Source organism: Cavia porcellus, unplaced genomic scaffold (assembly GCF_034190915.1).
Source record: "Cavia porcellus strain 051 isolate PalLab524CR breed Dunkin Hartley unplaced genomic scaffold, mCavPor4.1 scaffold_11, whole genome shotgun sequence".
NCBI lineage: Eukaryota > Metazoa > Chordata > Mammalia > Rodentia > Caviidae > Cavia > Cavia porcellus.
The window spans coordinates 32,674,196-32,696,365 of NW_026947494.1; the positions used below are offsets into that span (position 1 = coordinate 32,674,196).

At 40.9% G+C, this 22,170-nt stretch overlaps 1 protein-coding gene and 1 long non-coding RNA gene across 4 annotated transcripts in view; one reads left to right on the plus strand and one right to left on the minus strand.

The window, feature by feature from the left end:
- Fyb1 (FYN binding protein 1) overlaps nt 1-22,170 on the minus strand; it is a 141,658-nt gene that overhangs the window by 78,287 nt on the left and 41,201 nt on the right. For 2 of the 3 annotated variants that reach the window (XM_013152909.3, XM_013152906.3), the window contains exon 2: nt 1,826-2,987. In XM_013152909.3, the coding sequence (XP_013008363.1) occupies nt 1,826-2,987 (1,162 nt within the window). Of the gene's footprint in view, nt 1-1,825; nt 2,988-19,043; nt 19,200-22,170 lie in introns of those variants that run through there. The other variant, XM_013152907.3, reaches the window with a different exon arrangement.
- On the plus strand, nt 10,459-21,461 carry LOC134478079 (uncharacterized). Its single transcript, XR_010050446.1, has 3 exons — nt 10,459-10,582; nt 20,040-20,318; nt 20,989-21,461. It is a non-coding gene; the product is annotated as an uncharacterized LOC134478079 (long non-coding RNA).

Consider the following 22,170-nt stretch of genomic DNA (forward strand, 5'->3'; position numbering starts at 1 on the left):
TACATAAAGAGGCACTGACTTGCGATTTGTGAAAGAGGTAGGTGATGAGGCAAGAGCCTACATTTTGGATCATAATAGGGATCGGAAGTTTAGAAGGTAACAGTGATGAAAGGATTTAAAATAGAGACTGCAGGAAGAGAGAGAGAGAGAGAGAGAGAGAGAGAAAGAGAGGCTGCATCATGGGCAACTGGGATTCAGGGAGGGAAGGTTGGAGAAAAGGTAGCTTGGCCTGGCTCTTTGTCCCTCTATTGCACTGGTGATCATTTAGTGCTGACCTGGTCAGGCCTGCAGAGCCACCAAGAGGACTTTCTGAACATTTATGTTTGTGGAGACTCCTGCAAAAACAGTGTGCTACCACCACGCAATTGCGGAAGAGGAGCTGAAACGCAGATGGAGGGTGTGGAAGAAAACTTCCAAAGGCGTTGCTTAACATCAAAATCATTTCCCTGGCATGAACTCAGAGCCGTAAAATGGAGGGTGGGATGGTAATTTTTCAAAATCTGCGATACAGAACAATTGAAGGGTCAGTTAGAGGTTCTCACATATATAACAGTTTTGAGTTATGAATCACTATTGGAACAAGATGAGAGATCAGAAACTGACACGAGGCTGAATCTTTCTAGGAGGAAGATAATCGGGGGTCTTTCTAAGCTTGCTTTCTACGTGACAGGATTAATGGAGAATGTGCTCACTATCCATGAACAAAAGTTACACTGATCTTAGGAAAATGACACAATGAAGATGTTCCATAGTGCAAAAATGAAAAACAGCTGTTAGGTCTAGGACTGCTTTAAATTAAACTATAATTCTGTAAAGAGAAATGTCTGACTAATAGAAGTACAGTCACTTGTGAGCACACTTTTTTCCCTTCTTACATTAAACACCAGTTGCACATCCTTTGCAAAAAATATGAATCATCTCAGACACGTGTAAGCTTTTTCTTCATGATGTGGGGTTACAGATCTTTACCCAGACATTCAATATCATATTCCAAAATACTGCAGTGACATCCCTGGTAGAAAAGTAAACTGTTTACTCAGAAGGAGATGAATGCACTTCTTTGTCTGCCTTATTTTTCTAGCTGTGCAATACTTACAAATAAGCTCAGAAAACTTCATACTGAAAAATTTAAAAATCTAAAATATGAAACAAAACATCATCTCTTAGAGTCCTTTTCCTCTCTTATTAGCGTGTTGGGCTTAGGAAACATGAGTGTGGAGATTATTTGAAATGATTTAGAAGAAGTTCTTTCTTTCTTGTACTATTCATGTTTTGGCCTGGGTGATTCTTTGCAGAGGGGCTTTCCTGGGAAGAGTAGGATGTTTATCAGCATCTTGTCCTTTACTCACTGAGAGCAAGAGTGTCCTCAATGCTGACAAACATGCCTCCACACATTGCCAAATGTCCCTGGCCATCCCAGTTGCCCCTCTCCAGAAACAGCTTACTTAGAAGTTTGCTCACTCTCTATCTCATTTCTGGTAGCAGGAATAATGTACCTCAGTCTCTCTCAACAGAAATAAAATGAAATCCAACTGAGGAAGTAAATGCAATGGTTACCATTAAGCCAAAGCATTTATCAATCAAATGGATCTCGTTCTACTCCCTCTCCTGAAAACCCAGCCACCAAGGAATTTTCTCATAGAATGCTTACGTAGGACTCAGACTTTCTACTTTCTCAGACCTCCCACACAAAAGAAAGAAATGCCAAAGAAAATTCATCACGTATGCACACAAGTACCAGTTATGTTACAATCTTTTCCCCAGAAGCTAAAGCACCTCCTGTTGCAGAAAAGCCATACTGTTTAGCAATGAAAAAACAACTCACTGTTTGCAGAATCAGCTTTTCGGAATTTCGTCAGGTCAACATGGGGTGGTCTGCTGGGTTTTGGTGGAGGTGGACCCAAGGTAGACAAAGGAGGCAATGGTTTCTGCTTTGGGACTGCTAGACTTTTGTCTTCCTTTTCTTTCTCTTGATTTTGGCCCCAGGGACCCCCCACTGTCAACTTGGAAGGAGCTCTAGGGAATTTGGTGGGAGTAGTCCCCGGGGTTGACTCCTCTTGATTCATTTTGGCGAGGAAGATGTTTTTAGCAGCATCTATCTTCCTATGTTCTTTATTTTCTTTACCATTTCTTGGGAGGCCTGGGCTTCCTCGGCTTCCAGCAGATTTCAAAACCACTCCCGCAAATGGAGAACTTGATGTATCACCTCCATGGCCCTTATTTTCAGGGTCCTCCTTTGTTGGTTTTAAAGCACCTCCTTTGGACCAGGCTCCCAGGGGTGTAGGAGATCCTTTCTGGGCAAATGCATTCTTAGTGAGGCTCTCATCTTCATAGGAGTTCTCAGTGCTCAGGGCTGGCTTCTGGCCAATGAGGGGTTTAGGGAAGAGGGGTTTAGCATCATGATCTTGTGTGGCTGACATGAACTTGCCTTTAGGCCCAGCCAACTTGGGGAATGCTTGCCTCTGTTCATTTTCCAGGGCTGGAGGAGTAGGCCCAGGCTTTGGGCCTGGCGTCTTTACATCTTGGTCTTGGTTCATACTGTGTAGTGATGGCTTATTCCCAGGAGCCCTGGGAAACACAGGTTTGGAATCTTCTTTGGGCAAATTTATGGGCTTGAGGCCTCCAGGTTTTGGAAATCCCACTTTTATATCAGGGTCTCTGGTGGTAGAGTTTGCTGGTGTTCCGAATGTTTGGCCCACTCCAGTAGGCTTTGAAAAAGGAGGTTTGGGCTCCTTATCGGGTTTTTCCTCAAAAGTAGGTTTCACTGCCAAAGGTGGCTTTGAAGTTCCAAACTTGGGCACGTTGCTGGGTCCTGCAGGAGGGGTGACATTTCCCTGGTTGTCAAATAAGTTCTTTCTTGCTTGTATTCCTGAAGGTGAGTTTTGTGTTGTGACTTTGAAGGGCCGGTGATTGCCCACGACCTCCTCTGTCGGGTTGCTCCCAGAGTTGAACTTCGCCATGAGGGACTTCACATCTGCTTTTCCCTCCTACAAGCATAGGGAACAAAAACCAGCTGAGAACCAGAAGTCTCACTTGCACAGTTCAACATACTATATCTTAAAGGGCTTCCTGCTTTGAGGTCCGCAACTTTGCTGATTGGTTACCAAGATATTGTAACATTTAAGTTCCTCTATGGCAAAACAAGTTGTGAGAGTTTCTTGAAAGGGGAGGTTCTGTGCATATACTTTTTTTTTTTTTTTGTCATTTCAGAGTGGTTTGCTCGTTTCTGCTTAAATAACACCTTCCTTTTCTCTTTCACTGTTTCTCTAGCTATCATGTTGGATTTCCTCTGACTTGACATTTATCTGTCTTTTTTAAATTTGAAAAAATATAGAAGTTACTAGCAAATGAGTTCTTTTATCTTTTACAAATCGAGACTCTTAAATAGAAAGTTATTCTGAAAAAATGAAGGTAGAGCCCTTCTGTAAATTCAGGCGCGGGTGTTATACAGCATGGCCGTGTTTACCATCTCTGTGGTTTTCAGGAGTTTTCTGGTTCTTATCCACATGTTAGGTCTGTTTGTTGTCAGGGGGACACATATGACAACTGCTTCCTTTGTATGAGTGAGTAATAGAGTGGGTTTTCTAGTTACTTAGCAAAGTTGAGTGTTAATGATTCAACTGCATCAGGACTGGCAGCCAGAGTGTGCTCATTTCCAGAAGTGATCCTGTCTGGAGGCACATAGTGGAGGGGACATGGAGACACAAAGGACCAATTGGAAAGTCATTTCAGGGCCCCTTTTTTTTCTACTGGCTCATATCTTTTGCAATGATTCTCTTACTCATTTCATGAAGTCCTGCTACATAGTTTCTGCTGCCTCCTCGTCTAGAATGAGAGTATTACACAGCAAAGATATACAGTATTTGGCTTCCTTAGAGGTTATGATCCATTTAATCTGGGAAAATTAGTGGTACATTTGTTTTATTCTCTCAACAGCAGGGAGTTGTAATTGTCTTATTTTTTCAGAAATATGGGAAAAATTGAGACTTTAAAAGTAGTCACCAAATATACACATGTGGCTGCCACAATTTCCCTTCTCGTGCTTTAAATTTCACCAAGAAAATGTCTGTGTCTCACCTTTCACTGATTGTTGCCACGCGCTAAACACATTTTATCTTTCAAGACTCCACTCAAATACCACTACATGAGGTCCTGTGCGGCTGGGAAGGTTTGTGTCCTGCTCCTGACTTTTCCTTACCATCCGCAACATTGTTCTCTAGTGTTCATTAGAACCACCACTTAGTGAGTAAATACATGTGGTTGATTGTTGTTGTCTCGTGTCATTCTTACAACTGTTGTAAAGACAATTGGGGCCGAAACTGCAGGAGGGTGCCATTAAAAAAACCATGGGGATTTGGTCTGAATTTTAGTTCATTAAGATTACTGGGGCTTCGGTTGTATCATCTATAAATAAGTAATGACAAGGGGCTGGGGATTTAGCTCAGTGGCATAAGTGCCTGCCTTGCAAGCGCGTGGTCGTGAGTTCAATCCCTGGTACCGATTTAAAAAAAAAAAAATGACAAATCGCTACTAGAACTACCATGTGTATTAGAAATGGAACCTGTAAAATTCCTGCTTGGCTCCTAGTATGGGCTCAATATATGGAAACTGTTATTATTAGAAATTATAAGTAATAAGCTGGTAGTGATTGTCCACCCCACCCCCATACTGAGAGGCCAAGACAAGAAGATCACAAATTCAAGCCTAACTTGAGCAGACTTAGCAAGAATCTGTCTCAAAGTAAAAAATTATAAAAATATTATTGGGGGTGTAGCTCAATTTTGAGGTCTAGTACCACTAGGGGGGGAAAAAAGAACTATTAAAGACTCATAGGAAGACAAAATCAGATCTGTCTACAATTCCCAAGGCCAGAAACTGGCTCATTCTCTTCGGTCTTCCCACAAGACTTATTCTTTGGCCTAGCACCTTTGAAACTGTGATGTGTGTTTAAGAAAAAAACGTCGGCATTGAACTAAATATTCTGCACAGTGGTTAGGCAAGAAATGGTGCTCTCAGTTGATCTCCTTACCAACACACACGTGAGCACGTGTTTGCAGAGTTGGGTGAAGGACTTAGGCAGGAGAAGAAACCTTAATAAAGTCAGCAACTTTCAGGTTGTGTTTTATATCTTACTCTCTAGATTTCTGCTTTCTACCTTGTCCTTCCTGTACCATTTTCTGTCCCTGAGATTTTCTGAAATCCTTAAGCAATCCCTAAAGGTGACAGGCAGCAAAAGAGCAAAGCTAGGGAGATTTGGGGTGCTGGGGAGGAAGCAGGGGATGGAGAGTCCTTTCCAGAACCTCCAAGGATGTCATGATACAGAAGCCTCTGAACATCTGCATGAGAAGAATAAAGAAATATCAGATACTGGGGTGAGGGTGTAGCTCAGTGGTAGAAGGCTTGCTTAGCAAGCACAAGGCCCTAGTTCCAAGCCCCAGAATCAAACAAATAAAGAAACAAACAAATGCCTAATGGAAATTTGCTCCCCACCTGGAAGGAAGCCTGTCTTTCTGGTAGATTTTAGACTCCTGCTATATTTTATAATCTACACTTTTGATCTACAATTTATCCTAAATTTATTACACAAGGGACTGCAGAGCGGAGTGATTAAGAGCATAGATTTGAAAGCCAGGGAATCTCGGTTTGAACCTTTAAAACTTGGGCAAGAAGCATAAATTAGTTTGCCTGCCTGCATATTGACAACAACAATGCCTATGAGACTTCGGAAAGCTAAACGAGCTCATATTGATAAAGTGCTTTAAAGTGTCAGCACATAGAAAGATTTCCTAGCTCTATAACACAAATAGAATCTTAAAAATCATCTAGCTTCCCTCTCTCACTGTATTGGTAAGAAATGAAATCCTACTGTGCTACGGCAGCTTCACATTTCGGATCCCATTGTGGAGAAAACATGAAATATCCTAGCATATGGTTAGATCTTAGTTAAGTCCGCTTTTTAGTTTAGGAAATATGGTAGTTGTCAGTTTGGAATTGGAACTTTTGTCTCTCGACTGCCATGCCAGACCCAAGGGGCTCTCTGTCCAGGTTAAAATCATAGGCACTGACATTGTCAGCTTAGATTCAGACCCAGCAAGCGTGCCACTTACTAGTCACATGATTTAACAGTTATTGCATTTCTCTGTGGCTCGGTTTCCTTCATCTTTAAAGTGAGAATGATAACCCTATGTGTCTCAGGGTTTTTGTTTGTTTGGTAAGGACTAAATGAGTGGATGCATGTCAAGTTCTTAGGACAAGAATTAAATGTAATATATACCCTGTGATTGCTTGCTATCATCGTTTCTTCACTAGTCACAAAACATTTTTGCCATGAAATCAGATTTTGAAATTACAAACGCTAACGTTATGTCTCACTTTTAAACCAAAGTACTAACATTATCTTACTTTTAAAGCAAAGTAACGAAATAAATATACTCCCGGGTAGTTAAATACAGTCACTGTATTTGAGTTTGGTTTGCCTGTACTCTACATTTTTTCTCTGGCAGTTGAGAGGGAAAGAATGTTCCTCTGTAGGATCCTTTGAAAAAGCAGAAAAGGGTATATAACCACAGGCAAATCAGCAGCCTGGGCTTCATGGCTATTTAATCAAAAACAGTGATTCCTTAGCTAGCTTTAGAGCTTGCTTGATCATCACCACTAAGAAGAAGTTTATTAGAAAAAAAATTTTCAACGTCCAAGTTTATCCTTATCAAGAAAAGCTAGATTTTTTCCTTCATGTAATGACAGAAAGATAAAAATGATTAAAATAAACCTTTTTTGTATTGTGATTTCTCTATAGATTATGTATTCCATTCCAAGGACTTAAAATTTTTTTTTAAAGAAAAAAAAAAAAAAAGATAGGAGAAATGTCTCATTGTATGACCATGTAAAAAAATATGCCTTCTACAACCCCTGAACTCTAGTGCTGGGCTGACCATATATCCTGACTTACTAGTGTAGTATGAGATTATGCCTTTTGTTCTGGGATGATAATAGTGCTTTTGCCTGCAAAATTGACCTGTTTTATCCAATAGATGATACACTGACACTTTTCTGTCCGCTCCCAAGAAACAACCACTGTTACCAATTTCTTATGTAGATGGATGAATAATGCAGATGCAAATATATATGTGTATGTATATGTGTGTGTGTATCCTCAGATACATATATCCTTTCTAATACTCTCATTTTTACACAAACAGAAGCCCCTGCTCTGTATCTTGTTTCTCCAGGGCTGATATGCAGTTGACATATACCAGTACAGTTGTATGTATGATTGGCAACCATTCTGATTGTTTGGTACCTGTGCCACACAAGTTGTTAAACATTTATAATTTTAACTCAGCTTTTTCCCCTTGCCAACTGATTTATTTTGGTGTATATTAGTTGGAGTCCCTTGTTAAAGTCTTAGTGATGTAAAGATTGAACTTCCTCTTATTCTTAAGAAGTATTTATTTCATAATCTCAAAGATACCAGAGATTACAATATTTTAGGCAAAACAAATATTTCATTTCAAATTACTTGAAATAATTTGTTATTATTTCCACTTTCGTGAGCCTATATAATGCTTAGCCCAAACTACGCAGATACATTGCTCTGTAATTATACAGAAATAACTGTAGAAACTCCTTTCAGAGAAACCCATTTCCTTTAATCCCTATATGTCTCCCTCTTGTTCAGATCTGCATATCTTCACTAGTTCAAGCTTGTATATTTGCCACAGCCCCTGGAAAGGTGGCTGCTACCAAAATTCATTTTGTCACCTCTTTTGGATTATTAGTTCACAGCCCCCCATTCCAGAAAGTCTTCTTTGATTTTAGCAATCCGCCCAATGAAACTAACCAAGTACATATTTAAACAAAAGTTGAGGTACCGTGAAGGACAGACATCCAGACATTGTACTTACCCAGGAAATGTTTCCTTTTGTTACAGTTTATCTACACACTTTCATTAGGAACATGATTTTTCTTTGTTTAGATTTATTGTGGTGGTATTTATGCTTTGAAATATGTCCTGGCTATTAAATAGTCCAGTGGTCCTTGTCTTGGCTGTAGATTTCCCCCCAGTGCATATAATGTTGGAAGCATTTTTGATGGACATCATCAAGCATGGATTGGGGCAGGACTGGCACGCTGTGGTAGGGTTGAGGACGGTGCCTCGCATCCTATTCCACAGTACACAGATGGGAGCCCCACAAGAAAAAAAGCTTCAAAATGTCACTTGTGCTAAGGGTAGGAAATCCTGAGACAGTTCTATCGATCATAAATACCTAGGCAGAAAATCTACTTATAACTTTTTTAAACAACAGAATGTACTCTCAACTCTACAGGTAACGACACAGAAATGAAATGATATAAAAGTGCTCTCCCTGTACAATTCAGAGTAGTTTTTAAAGTTATGTGCCTTTGAAAATTCTTAGTATGTGTTTCAAAGAACAAAAATAAAATCCCTGTAAAGTCTGTGTAAATAATGTGCTTACAATATTTTGTAAGCTAGATTTTACCATCTTAAGAGGGGTTTTTGTCATTTTGCAATTACACAAGAGGAGAAAACTCACTTCTATGTTGCAGGGATCTTCCCTGGATAGTGTCCATGAGAAGGGAGAAGAAAGTGTCTTTAGTTGACTGCATGTAATGCTTTAAGCATGAAGGAGACAGTAAAGGAGTAACAATAGGTGACACAAATTGTTTCTCGAAAAAGTATTAACACATTTTTAGAGTGTGTGAGTTTTTCATTGTTATGCTCATGATTATTTACTCGTGATTTAGTCTGAATTGCTTGTTTTTCTTACACCATTAATTCCTCCACTGAACTGAGTCCACATTGTGGCCCCAGATTCAGTAGCATCGGAGGTCACATGAACCTGTCCGAGGTTCCTGAGAAAGGAGCCACAAAACATGAAAGACAGAAGGAGGAAAGTGAGGGTGGCATTCTGCATGGCAGAACCTACATTCTATGGGGGTGACAAGCAGAACCCACTCTGCCAAAGACTGACCAGAAAGCGCAGCAGAAAGACTGGAGAAGCTGGATACAGTGGCACGTGCCTGTCATCAGAGCTACTAGGAAGGTAGAGGTAGAAAGATTGTAAGTTTAAAGCTACCTTGGACAATATAATGAGAGTTTGGGACAAACAAACAAACTGAGAAGAAAGTTCTCCCCAGGCTGGGGAAACTCCGGATCCTTGAGATCGGAAGCAGGCTCTGAGAAATGTGTTATACATTCAAACAACTGAAAATTTTCAGAGTTACAGTATTGTATCTTGAACAACTATTTGTAAAACGACAATATGTAACTAGTGATTTCTAGTTACTAGTATTAACTAGTACAACTAGTATGAACTAGTTACAGTATTAACTAGTGATTTCTTACTGTTTATTTTTTCTCTGAACGTATGTATTATTTTTACCCATTTTGTTTTATTTAGTCTTTCTCTAAATAAAATTTTAAAAAAAATTAAAAAAAAACAAAGAGTTACAGTTTTCAGCCTTAATTCCTTGGAAAACCTTTTAGAACTTTCAATGATACAAATAGCCAGCTGTGTGGCACATATGCTGTAGGTTCGACACCCCTGGACTAGATAAAAGAAAATAATAGATATGCTCCCACACTCCTTCTCAACACATGGTGTATGAGGATGTGTCAGTGCACACACACACACACACACACACACACACACACACACACCTACAATGGAAAGCTATCTTTTCTCTGTAAAAGTATTTAATCTATTATATCTAGCAACTTTTGAAAAGGAAATTTTTAAAAAAACCTTGAAATGATGTGAAAGCTCATTATTGTCAGAAATTATATAATAAAACTTTTAATTGCTTTTATTTGTATAGTTAGGGTTAATGCAAGCCAGCTGAAAATACAGTGCTTCCAAAGCTCATCTCAAATATAGTAGATGGTGAGTTTCACTCTAGGTAGAAAAACTGTGGTAACTTTTTATTCCCCTTAGCACTGTCTAAATGTTTATGTACTTATGAGTTATAATTTGTCTTTCATGTGTGCATTATTCACTTAGTGAGTGTAAAAACAGGGCTTTTATTTGATTTTATTTTCTTTCTTCAGTAATAACACTCTCCCCCAAACAAACACGCCCTTAAGGCCTGGCTCAGGTCTCCCCATATATGTGCTAAACTGGCTGACAGACTGCGTGTACTCATTTCACTGTGATTGATCACACAGATGGTGGTTAGAAAATGATTTCTGCAGCTTCTTTGTTGACCTCTAGTCATGAACTCATCCTGAGATGGCTAACAGAATTGCTACTTCATTGTTAATGAGCTGTGATGGGTTCCAGTCTGCTGGAGAGAGCAACAGGCCCATTTCAACAGGATGTGGGAACTTGTCTCTCACCGCAAATTGAGTTCTTGGGGTAGCAGCAGGCTGCTACAGACGCTGGGTGGGCGAGGGCCGGGTAGGAGGAGCTGGGGCAGAAGTCGTAGTGCCAGCCTTGAGTGCAATGCCTGCCTGTGACTTGTGAAGGTAGAAATATGACTGCAGCAACTCCAGCAGCCATCAGGGTTCTGTCTCCAAGGCTGGCATCACGAGGTTTGATGTGGTCTTAAGAAAGCATCTGGGGTAGGTGGGCTCTTGGTGCTGTGTGTGCCTGGCAATTTCCCCCTGGGAGGCTGGCCCTAGTCTTCTGTGTGTGTCACCGTGCCTCACTGTAGGGGAGGCTCTGATGTTGTCCCAGACACTTGTTCCTTTTCTTTGTTTTTACTCTGTTCTAGGGATGAACAGAGGTAGAAGTGAGAGAGTTTAGCAAGTCCCAAAAGCTTAGATTGGGGAAGGCCAGCCTCCTAAATGCCGGTACTTTGTGTTCTTAAGGTACATTGGCCAGTTATATTTCCGTATCTTTGAAGACAGGAGCTTGAAAATCATCACCAGTCTACAAAACAGAACCTTCATGTGTTCTCTTTTATGTTATCCTAACACATAGCTCCTGTGTAAGTACAGTTTTGACTTTGGCATGACCCCCCGTGACTTACACACAAAAAAACTTATCTGTAGTCTGTTCTCCTGTAAGTTTTTGACTTCTTGATGTGAAAGAAATGGATGCAGAGAATAGAGAGTAAGATGAAAATGATATAGAGAAACAAATGATCCTAAACCTGTTGGTTTTTGTTATTTCACTTGGTATATTTTCATAGCAAATTACATTTTCTAGGATTCCTTAAATTCCTTTAGCCTGCACTAATTAAATATACCCAATTAGAAAGTGGTCTTTGAGGAATTTATATTTTGATTAATGAACTTGTACATAGTTGAAAACCGTTTTTATGGGTATTTAAATGGTGGCAGGTTTGGCTCTGAGGATAATGTTTTATGCATACTCCATGACACTGTAAGTTTCTTGCATTTTTTCATGTACCTGTAAGTGTCTGAACTCAGAGACTTTAATTTCAGTTACTATTGGAATTGTTCTGTTTTCATGTGTATACACATGAATCATATTACACATGCGCAATATAAACTAGAAAAATCAAAATCATTTTGCTAACAATATATGAAATTTGGTATAAAAATTTTTGGTGACTCACAAAGACACAGGTTAGCATGGGAAAAATGAAATATGAATATGATACTCCTTTTTTGTCCACGTGAGCCTGTAGATTTCTCTCAACACTTATTGGGGATCATGAATTCACAGTGGTAAATTTTGCAGACTTCCCTAAAGGATAAATAGATTAAAAAAGTCACTCTTTTGAGACTTCCCATTAACTCTTGGAAGGGCCATCATCTTATATCCCCTAAGAATATACTAAAGCTACTAAGATGAAAAAGAACAACACTCCAGAGTAAGATCCATTTTAGCATAAGATCAGCTCCACCCTCTTAAGTCACCTCAGGATTATCTGTGGACTATAGTGTCAACCTTTGAATCTTCTGCTGACCTGGAATCTTCTGCTGGCCCCACGTGTCATTGAATATACCCATTGCATTGCACACATCCAATAAACAGTGACTGGTTTGGGTTATCTGAGTCTTTGCCCATTCTGAGGCATTGATCTTCCAGTCCTGTATCATATATTACTAAATTTGTCTGTTTTTTATTTTGTCCTTTGCTGTACCCTTCCTACAGGCAGTTGGGGATCTTGGTCAGGTCCCTAATAAACATCCATACATGCACAGACTTGTGTCCCTGCCCTGGATTTTTCTTCATTTGACAAGAAGTCAGAAACTGAAAGTGATGGCGGGAGTGGGGGAGGAGGGCTGAGGCCTCCTGTGGGGTTTCCTAGACACTTCCTTCCCAGCATGAGAATAGATTTTTGTGAAGAGAACTTCCTGGAAGAGGAGGGCTAGCAAGCTAACCAAAGCCAGGTGGCAGCTGCTAGTTGGTGAGTGATCCAGAGTTTGACTCGAGGGAAGTAAAAACTAGATAGTAAATGAAGAGTATGGAAGAATCCAGAAACAGAAATGGATACAACTTTTCAATTTCACTCTACAGAACATGACAGTGTGGGTACCCTCTACCCTCATTCTTACTCTGTCTCATCTCCTTTTGGACTCTAAAGAAAATATGTTCAGTATTTAATAATCAGGATTAAGTAATATAATCATCTCACACCTCTTATCTCACTTTTTCTCTCTGTCATAACTGCACAGTAACAGCACTGCCAGGAGAGGAGCAACTTCTCTCACTTGTGTCATGGGGCCTTGCACTTTGGTTGCACCTTTTCTTGTTAAAACTGTGATGTTCTTAATTTTAAGCTTTCAGTTGTGTATATCCTGCTCTTAGCACCTAATTACCCGCTTTTCCAGGGCTTCCTCATCTTTCCAAAGTGCTTGCACAGGGAGTGCCAACCATAGGAGAGAAATGTGGTCATTTTTGTCCTACTTAGAGTTAGAACCATGACAGATCAGAGATGAGCAAAGAGGATGTAAGGCTGTAGATCAGAACCCCCGAACTGACTTGCAAGGTTTGGCTATTTGAAAAGGGCAAACAGCTAAGACCAACAATTTTGCCTACTTTTTTACATGATTGGTCAGTATGTGTTCATGTCAAAGAGGAGTGTCTAGGTAGGTGACAACATTCAGTCTCTTTTAGCATAACTGGTTTCAAAAGTCTGCCCACTAGAGACAGCCATGACATCCAACGTGGGTTCAAGGACTTGAGCACTATTTTGATTCATCCATTGTCTGCATGGAATGGTGTTTGTTGTCTTTCTTGCTTTGGTTTAAATCTTAGAGGAGAGTTGAAAAGGGATATAAAAAGATATGACAGGGCTAAAAAAGAGATTATGATTTGGGATTTCCCATGGCAAAACCCAGATTGATGACAATGCACTCATATAAAATAATTTCAATCTGGATAAAAGAACAAAACCAAGTGTTGACATCAATGGTTCACTCGAAGAATAAGAATGAAATGTGAAATACACCAAACTCTTTCCTATTTTTTGATCTTTTAAATGCTATGTGGTTTCTAGAAAGAATAAAAATATTACCAAAGAATCACTTAATACATTTTCTTTTAATTAAAATTTAAACCACATATATTAGGGTTACTATTATCATAAAATGAGAAAATAACAACTATTGACAAGAATTTGGAGACATTAGGGCTGGGGATTTAGCTCAAGGGGCTGGGGATTTAGCTCAGCGGCATAAGTGCCTGCCTTGCAAGCAGGCAGTCGTGAGTTCGATCTCCGGTACCAATAAAAAGGAAAAAGACAAAAAAAAAAAAAAAAAAGAATTTGGAGACATTTAAGCACTTATGCATTGTTGGTGGAAATATAAAATGATGTAGTTACTATGAAAAACAATGTGGAAATTCCTCAAAGAACTAAGAATTACTGTACGATCCAGCAATTCCAGCTCTGGCTACACACTCGAAAGAAGTAACAGAAAGGGCTCCAAGAGGAACTCGTAGGCTAATGCGTATAGCAGCATTATTCATAATAGCCAAACAGCAGATGCAATGCATGTTGCTTTGTCTGTGGCATAGGTATTAGCTTCTACAGCAATTGCTCCCCAAGAAACAGTTGTCCCAAGAATCCATCTGCTAGTCAGGGTGAGACTGGGACAGGGGAAGGGTGACACTGTGTCCCAAGGGGCAGACTGAACCTCTGGCTGGGCCATGTGCCATCCAGCCAAAGACCTGTTTTTTTTTTTTTTTTTTTTTTTTTTGGCTTTTTGAAGAGTGCATAGACCCCAAGGGTCTAGAAGAGGGGCCAATCCCCACCTCTGAGTTCTAGAGCTCTCTGTTCACTGACTGGACCAGAACACAGGGGCAAATGTGTTCTTTTGCCTCTTTCCCATCACCCCCTGGGGGTTTACATTCAGGATTTGTTCCTAGCATCCAAGACTTTGATAAGTAAAATACAAAGATTCATAATTGAAATCTTAATAGACAAAACTTTTTGATAAGTGAAGAGAAAAGAAAATTGAAACTGTCAAAATGAAAACAAGCTGGTAGAATCAATTAAATACTGCATTATGATTGCAAAAGATCAGAGTAATCTAGAGAAGCACGTGGATGGAATCACAAATGCTATTAATCCTAGAGATGCAATTTACCAACCTAGTCCTTTAGAACCTATAGTCAGCACATTTCCTTCCCAGACTGCCTTACCTCCAACACCTGCTGAGTTACCTAAATCAGAACAGTGTTCCTCTACCATACCCTTTGGACTTGCGTTAGCAACCTTGGGGCATCAAGTTCAAACACCAAATAATACAGGCAGCCGGTAGTACCAAGCAGCAGTAGTCTCATGTTCCTAAGCCATGTTACTTGCCTCTAAATACAGTCCCAGAGTTATCATACTGTCGCAGCATGGCAGTGAGATGGCTCTATGATGTTTCTAACGTACTCAGTGAGTTTGGAAACTGTCTCATCTTAACATACAGCAACTTGTAAATCAGCTCAAGTGCCCAGATAACACAGTCACTGAATTCTTCTACAACCACCAAAAACAAGGCACGCTGACCTTTTCAATCTGTGTAGCAATAGTGACAGTGACAGGAAGGCAGTAGAGGAACACAGAGTGCTATACTTGAACTGTTACCATGCACCTCTGGTCACAGGCTAGGCTTGGAATGGATCTTACTAGTTAGTTCTTCTAATATTTATTCTTGAAAGATCTTTTTATAAAGGTATGTAGACTTCTTTCGCGTGTCTAGACCTGTCTGTGAGCCTCAGTGATGCTAAGAAGCCCTGGGATCCAGGGCCTCAGGCTGTGGAGTGGTACCTTTCAGCTATTAAGATCAGTTCCCTGGGTTTCTAAATACAGTGTAACATTCATGATTGACAAGGCTTGCCATCATCCACCCACTGCAGACTTTGTGAGCTGAGCGTTTTGAAAAGAAGATTCATTTCTGGGTTCATGTCTGGACTGAACACAAATTTCTTAGGATGTAAAACAGAGTATGCAACATAGGGTAGGGTGTCCCACGTGCATTCTATGAGGAACAACACAGCCTCACATCCCCAGTGGAAATGGAAGATCTGTCCTTCAGTACCCTGAATAGAACGAGGAGGAGACGCAGTGATAATTGTTGCAAAAAGAATGATACTGTCAATATAGTCTTCCACACTAAAATGTTTTATGGGGGCAAGAAGTTCAGAATTATTGCTCAAATTTTTTCCTCTAGTGAGAAAATTGAATTAATTGAAATGAGATGGAAGAGTGGAATACATATGAGCTATGAAATGGGGGAAACACAGTCTTTGCAGATATTAAGAGGTTGTGAGGAAACTGGGACATCAAAATGAATAAAATCCTGCTACCTTTGGGATGATTTCACATTCAGTCTAAAAATCAGAGACATTGATGCAGTCAGGAGCAAAGCACAAAGCTGAGAGAAGGCAGACAAAGAGCAGAAGCCTGAGAAAGGAAGAAAAAGGGTATTAAACAGGGGACTAGGTTCATTCCCTAGACATGGAGAGCCCAAGGTTCATGACGATCCTTTACTGAAACACCCTGGTACTGCGAAGCATGAGGTGGGGTAAAACAAAGATTGATTAAGCAACAAGAAATCTTCTTTCAAAAAAAGCCTGTCAATTATTTCTAATTGCAGTGGTTTCTCTCTCAGGAATATGAGGCTTCTTGACTGAGAGGAGCCGGGGGAAGTTATCATTTGTTCCTCTACGGAAGTTTTAGACTTTTGACTTCAGTCATGAGGAAAGAACTTCAGGTTTTGAAACATGTCTGTTCCACCCAGGGGTAATGGCACCTGCCTGTAATCTCTGTGAGGCTGAGGCAGGATGATAGTACGTTTGAGCCCATCCTGGCTAACTCAGCGACTTAGTGAGATCCTGTCTCAAAATTAAAAAAAAAAAAAAAATAAGAAAAAAGGCTGCAGATATACTCAGTGCAAAAGCCGAGTTCAATCCCCAGGACCATAAGAAAAATAAACACAAACAAAAAGAACACATCTGCCCCTTTTCCAAACCCCTTTGGAAAGCATTTATAAACCCGAGTCTCACATTTTGGCACTCTTATTCTGCTGAAATATAAGCTCTCTTTCCTAGCTCACGTCGTCTGTCTCATACACCTCCACATCACGGCACATCTTCATAAATATCTACTGTAAATACCGGCCCCTCGGTTGTTTCAGAAAACTAGTGCCATGTATTATTATCACGTGTTAGGCAATTTCATGATTTCACCAAAAGTAACTTTCATTTTGGAACTGAACTATTAAATTATAAATAAATCTGGGGAAGAAAGAACAGACAACCTTGTGGGTTGGCTTCTGGGCCAGAGGTTGTTCTGGAAGCTTTCAGGCATCATCTCTTAACAAACTCAGGGAGAAATTAGTGTAAGCTCTGTTTTTTGGACTCGGAGACTCAGTCATGGAGCGGAGTGTTTTTTCTCTCACAGATGGTACATGGCAGCTTTATTCGGTGTGTTCATTCCCTTTAGCTAGTGCATGGCCGAGCCCCTCTTCACAATTAGACCTCGGTTTGAAGCCACTGCCCTGGCCACGGCCCTAACAGCCATGGTAGCAAAAACCTGCCAGAGAGCCACGTTCCAGCCCTCAAGTGACCCCCAGAAGGTGCCACTGGCAACACCTCACACAGATGCCAGGTCCTTTTCCACGTTCCCTGGCCGTCCTCTCATTTTATTTTTGTTAATTAATGATTGATGCATTTAATTAAACTAATTAATTTATTTTGTTACCTGTGATTGAACTCACGACCTCACACTTGCCAGGCAGGCGCTTGTGCCACTGAGCTATATCCCTGGCCCCTACTGGTGCATTTTAGATACACATAAGGGTCACATTCATCACAGGGAATTTGTACGTGAACATGTATAACTTGATTCTTCTTTTTTTCCCCATTCCCTTCCCTACCTTTAACCTCTCTTCTCCTTATTTACAAAACTTTATTTCCATTTCTTCCTTTTTCCTGGTTTTCTTTGCTTTGCCCCTTCCCCTTCCCTATTCCCCTTCCTACCTGAGTATTTTCTTCCTGTTTCACAATATCCATGATACATTTTGGTCCTTATTTACACTTTCGGTTTTTCGCCCCAGAGAAACAATCCAGTATTTACGCATGCGGTCCTGTTTATTTCACTTAAGAGCATGGTCTCAGGGGCGTCCATTTACCTAGAAACGTGCCCTCTCCTTTTAACATGTGATGCAAGTAACAAAAAATGGGGTTGTGAGGACCTCACTGCTGGTAAAAGCTTCGAGGACAGCGCCTGCGCTAAGCGCTCCGACCACTAGATGTCAGTGTGGCCACTCTGCCAGGCATCAGTCGGTTCAGACTAGGTCCTGGGATGGGTCTCTGCCTTGCACTAGAAGCTGGGGACAATTGGAGCTCACTGGTAGATACAGGGACAGAAATGACAACCAGGCGCTTTCCCGAGGGAAGTGGATATGTTTTGCAACCTTTCCTCTTTGAAACGGAAAACCAGCTTTTCCAGAGTGTCTCCAGGATACACCACGATTGTTTGGGTGTTGAAGATGGCCTTTAGCCGCACGTTTTCAAAGATGCAGTTTCATGGGAAAGAACCTCGTCCTTCTCCCCTTCCACTTTCATTTGTCACTAATTTCTCAGGGCCTTAAACTGCTTCACTTTTGCCTCTCAGCTTGTAAGTGCACATGTTTTGGTTTACGTTAAACCTCCCTGGTAGTTTCATAGCAAGAACAGAAAAAGCACAGCCACAGCTTCCATCCAGAGGTGATAAACTCATCTACTTTTCTACACAAAGCAGTCCCTTTGTTTCTGATGCCTGTTTCAAAAAGCAGACATTAATAACACAGGGTCACATTTTAATAGGCAGTAAGTGTGTATAATTTTATTCTCATGACGACCCTATGAAGTCCATCCTGCTATTAGAACCATTTTTAAAATCAGAAATCGGAGACAGAGCGGTTATGTTGTTCTCCCATAGGAACACAGCTCATAGGAGGCAGAGTTAGAGGCCCTCCTTTTTCATGATACCTTATTTCACTAGACATCTGGTTCAGAGTGGGAAAAAAGTGTCCTAAATTTTTCAGAAGAAGCAGTAATGCAAACAAGAGGGTCCATGGCTGAAATTTCTGTTTTTTCTGAAAGGCTTCCCTGCCGATAGGCAGTCCTGTCTCCAGCTTGCCGAGATCTCTGAGGCCAGTTTAGCAGCAGGGTGGGCCCTTTCCTTAGTCTCTGTAAAAATGGCACATGAATTACCATCCCCCTTCCTGTCCCTTGCCAGAGCTTAAAGTTTGGGGGAAATTGAAAGTAGTTCTTCCTCATGAAAAGGACAAACACACACTTGTTAAATGCTAGGATGAAATAAATCATCTGTACCCAGCCTTGAAGCAGCGGGGCCCCGGCTCTGTTTTGTTGCAAGGCATCATTTAATCCCAGTGGTGCAGGAGGTTGCAGTGCAGGAGAAGCCCCTCAGTTATGACAGAGCAAGTGGCAGACACATCTGTTTGTCATCCTTCTGGCTACAATGAAATGAGGTTTAGGAGCTGAGGTCTGTTTGCTGTTTTACAGCAGATCATGCCTTTCCTTGGGTTATTCAGTCTACCAGATATTGGAGGTGGCATTTTTTCCTGCTCAATAATTATTTGAAAGAAGAAATGTTGTCAGAGTGGTTACCTGAGTTCTGCAGAAGAAGTTGGGAGGGTGGTCTCATTTAGTGGGCGTTCTTGGGGTGAGAGCCTGGGGGGCCGGCATCTTTGGCTGCAGCATCTGCTCTGCACTCAGAATCCAAGGATGATGGCCCTTTCTGATGGTTGGCAGGGGTTTGTCCAGGAAATGGTCAAGTGAGCTATGCCTCCCTCCCCTACCATGATGACTTAAATAAGAAAAAGTTCTGTTATGGCCTCAGGATATTGTGTAAGAAGGAGGAGAAAGAAAGGAACTAAAATGTGTCCATTCAGCCTGCACACTTCTGCTGACTTTCCCACCAAACATGTGATATTCAAAAAGGCAAAGCAGAGTGCTTCTGCTGGCTGCTGTGCTGTTCCAGGAGGGGAACTCGCGGAGCCTGTGGTCCTGGGATCTGCCGCACACTCAGCGGAGGTCAAGCAGAGATGATACATGAATAAAGTGCTCCTGCACATGCAGCATATTTGGGACTAAATAACTTTGGTCTGGAGGTGACGGGGGTGCCTGATTTTATAACCGAAGGAGATGTATGCAAAGGCGGGACTCGCCATTAGGTCTTCAAATTTTATCTTGGAAAATGGAGTATACAGAAGACAATCTGTGTTAAGACACTTCCACTGGGAGTAAATGGAATTTTATCAAACTGTAGTTATCAAATTTCTCTCTTTTACTTCCTTCTTCTCTTTTTTTTTTTTTTGTCTTTTTCATTTTTATCGGTACCAGGGATTGAACTCACGACCACCTGCTTGCAAGGCAGGTGCTTATGCCGCTGAGCTAAATCCCCAGCCCCCGCTTCTTCTCTTTTAAGCTTGCATACATACAAGCATTCACTCATCATAAACATTAGCCATCTGCTCTATGAATCACTGTGTTGAAACTAGAAAGGTGAATTAAACAAGCTCTTCTGTTAGTGGTTTATGATCTCGCAAAAGTGTTGGAGTCCCACTCCCCTCCGAGTAAGACTTTTCTTTTCATTCCCAACAGGGATTTGTCAACACTGTGGTTTGACGGAGAGGGTGGGCTGAGAGCCTCAGGCAGTCAGAAGTGGAGCTTCTAGAAGGTGAGGAATCATGGGGGCCATCTACTTGACTTGCTGTTAGAAGATGGAGCTGTTTGGAAGAGGTGTGTCTCTGGGAGTGGACCTCTTGGGTTCCGCCCTTTTCTCTCTGCTTCCAGGCCACTCTGATTTGAGCGGCTTTCCTCTGCCTGGCCACTCCTACCATGTCTTTCTACTTTGGAACCAGCCAAGCGTGGACTGGAAATGTGAGCCAAAATAAACCTTTTCTCCTTTAAATTGTGGGTGTTGAGTATTTTGTCCTAGTGGCAAAAAATGACTAAGACACCAATTATGGTCTACATACCAAATTCGGTGCCTGTCCTGTTTCATATAACTCTCAAAATAAGAATGGGGTTTTATACTTTTAAAAAGCAATAAAATACACTAAAGAATGAACAGAATAAGAACTAAGAGCAAAAGAGGAATGCCGACAGTGACATGATAGGACTGTAGATGGTTTAAATATTTCCTATCTGTCCATCTAAAAAAAATAATGCTAACACTTGTTCTACTGTAAGAAATCTCTGGCTTTTCAGTAGGCACACAACTGGATGTGACCATACAACTAAGCTCTGGCCAATGGGATCTCAGCAGAAGTGACTTATGTGGCCTCTTGGGATGCCCTTAAAGAGGTGGTATCGTGCTATCTTCTCCCTGCTGGCCACAGTGCCTGCTGTGCGGGCTGAGTCATCCTGGTCCATCAGTGACCACAGCAATGCTCTAAGGATAGGAGAGCCAGGACACAGGACGAGACTCAGCCCTGCCCCAGGAATAGCCTTCCCATCTCTGAATTTTGCTTGATGGTTATGAGACAGGGGAAGAGGGGAAGTTAACTTTAAAAACATTAATCTTGTTGATCTCTTTTACTGCAACCAGGTCTGTGTTATAACCACTTCTGAGACCATCACGCCACACTGTGAAGAGTGTTAAGCTCAATGGACATGCACAGGAAGAAGTAATTAGTACTGCAGAGGGGCAGGGGAGTTGAGGACACTTGATCCTGTCCTTGAAGGAATCCTAGTTTGAGTTTGGAATTACTTGTCTCTTCTCCCCTCCATCAACATCCCTTTGATGCCCCAAACAAAATAATTCACCCAATAAGGAACGTGCCCTGCACTCCTGACTGTACATCCAGTCTTCTCTTCCATTGTTAACTCTGACTCTTGCAGCAAAGCCCAGAGTAGGTGCACCTCCTTCTGAACTCAGTCCCAGTAAGCCTGGGTAACTATTGGTGACCTGCTTGTCTTACACACCAGATCTCAAACTACTGAGGGTGGGGACTATGACTTGTCAATTTTTGATTCCTAGCATGCAAAAGTCACTTTATAGAAATCAAAATAAAATATTGAAGGCCAAAAACAGCTACTTGGTTTGTTATCTTTTCATATAATTGTCTTAGAAAAGGGAAGAAGAACCCAGAAATTTATATCCCTGAGCCCCTATATGTTGAAAGTATATATGTCTCTTCAAAATTTTGCTTCATGGGTTGGGGATTTAGCTCAGTGGCATAAGCGCCTACCTGCCAAGTGCAAGATTATGAGTTCCCCAGTATCCCCTTCCCTGAAAAAAGGAAAGTTTAAAAAAAAATTGCTTTCTAATATGGCACAGAAAAAAATATTTAGAAAGTTTTAATTTAAAAATTGAGTGTTTTACTTGATGCCTTTGTAGTTATACAGATAGTGTCTGAAAGGGCTTGAAAAGTACAATATCCTGCAGCTAGTTTAGCAACGGCATATTCCTGAATAAGTTGAATTATAGATGTTCCCTCAGATCTATCTTTTTTTTTTATACTGGGGAGTGAACTCATGCTTGCCAGGCAGGTGTTTACACTGCTAAGCTAAACTTCTGGCTATCTATCTTATTTTTAAATTATCTCCTTATTGCTTAATAATAATATCTCCTTATTGCATCCATGTTTCTCTAGTTTTATAAAATATTTATTCAGAAAGGAAAATATGTGAAAGGATCTACTATTTGGTAACACGTGTACCACCACGATGGTGATTCCAGTTGAGTCCCCTGTTGCCTCTGTGTTATAGGGTTTATAACAAATAAAAG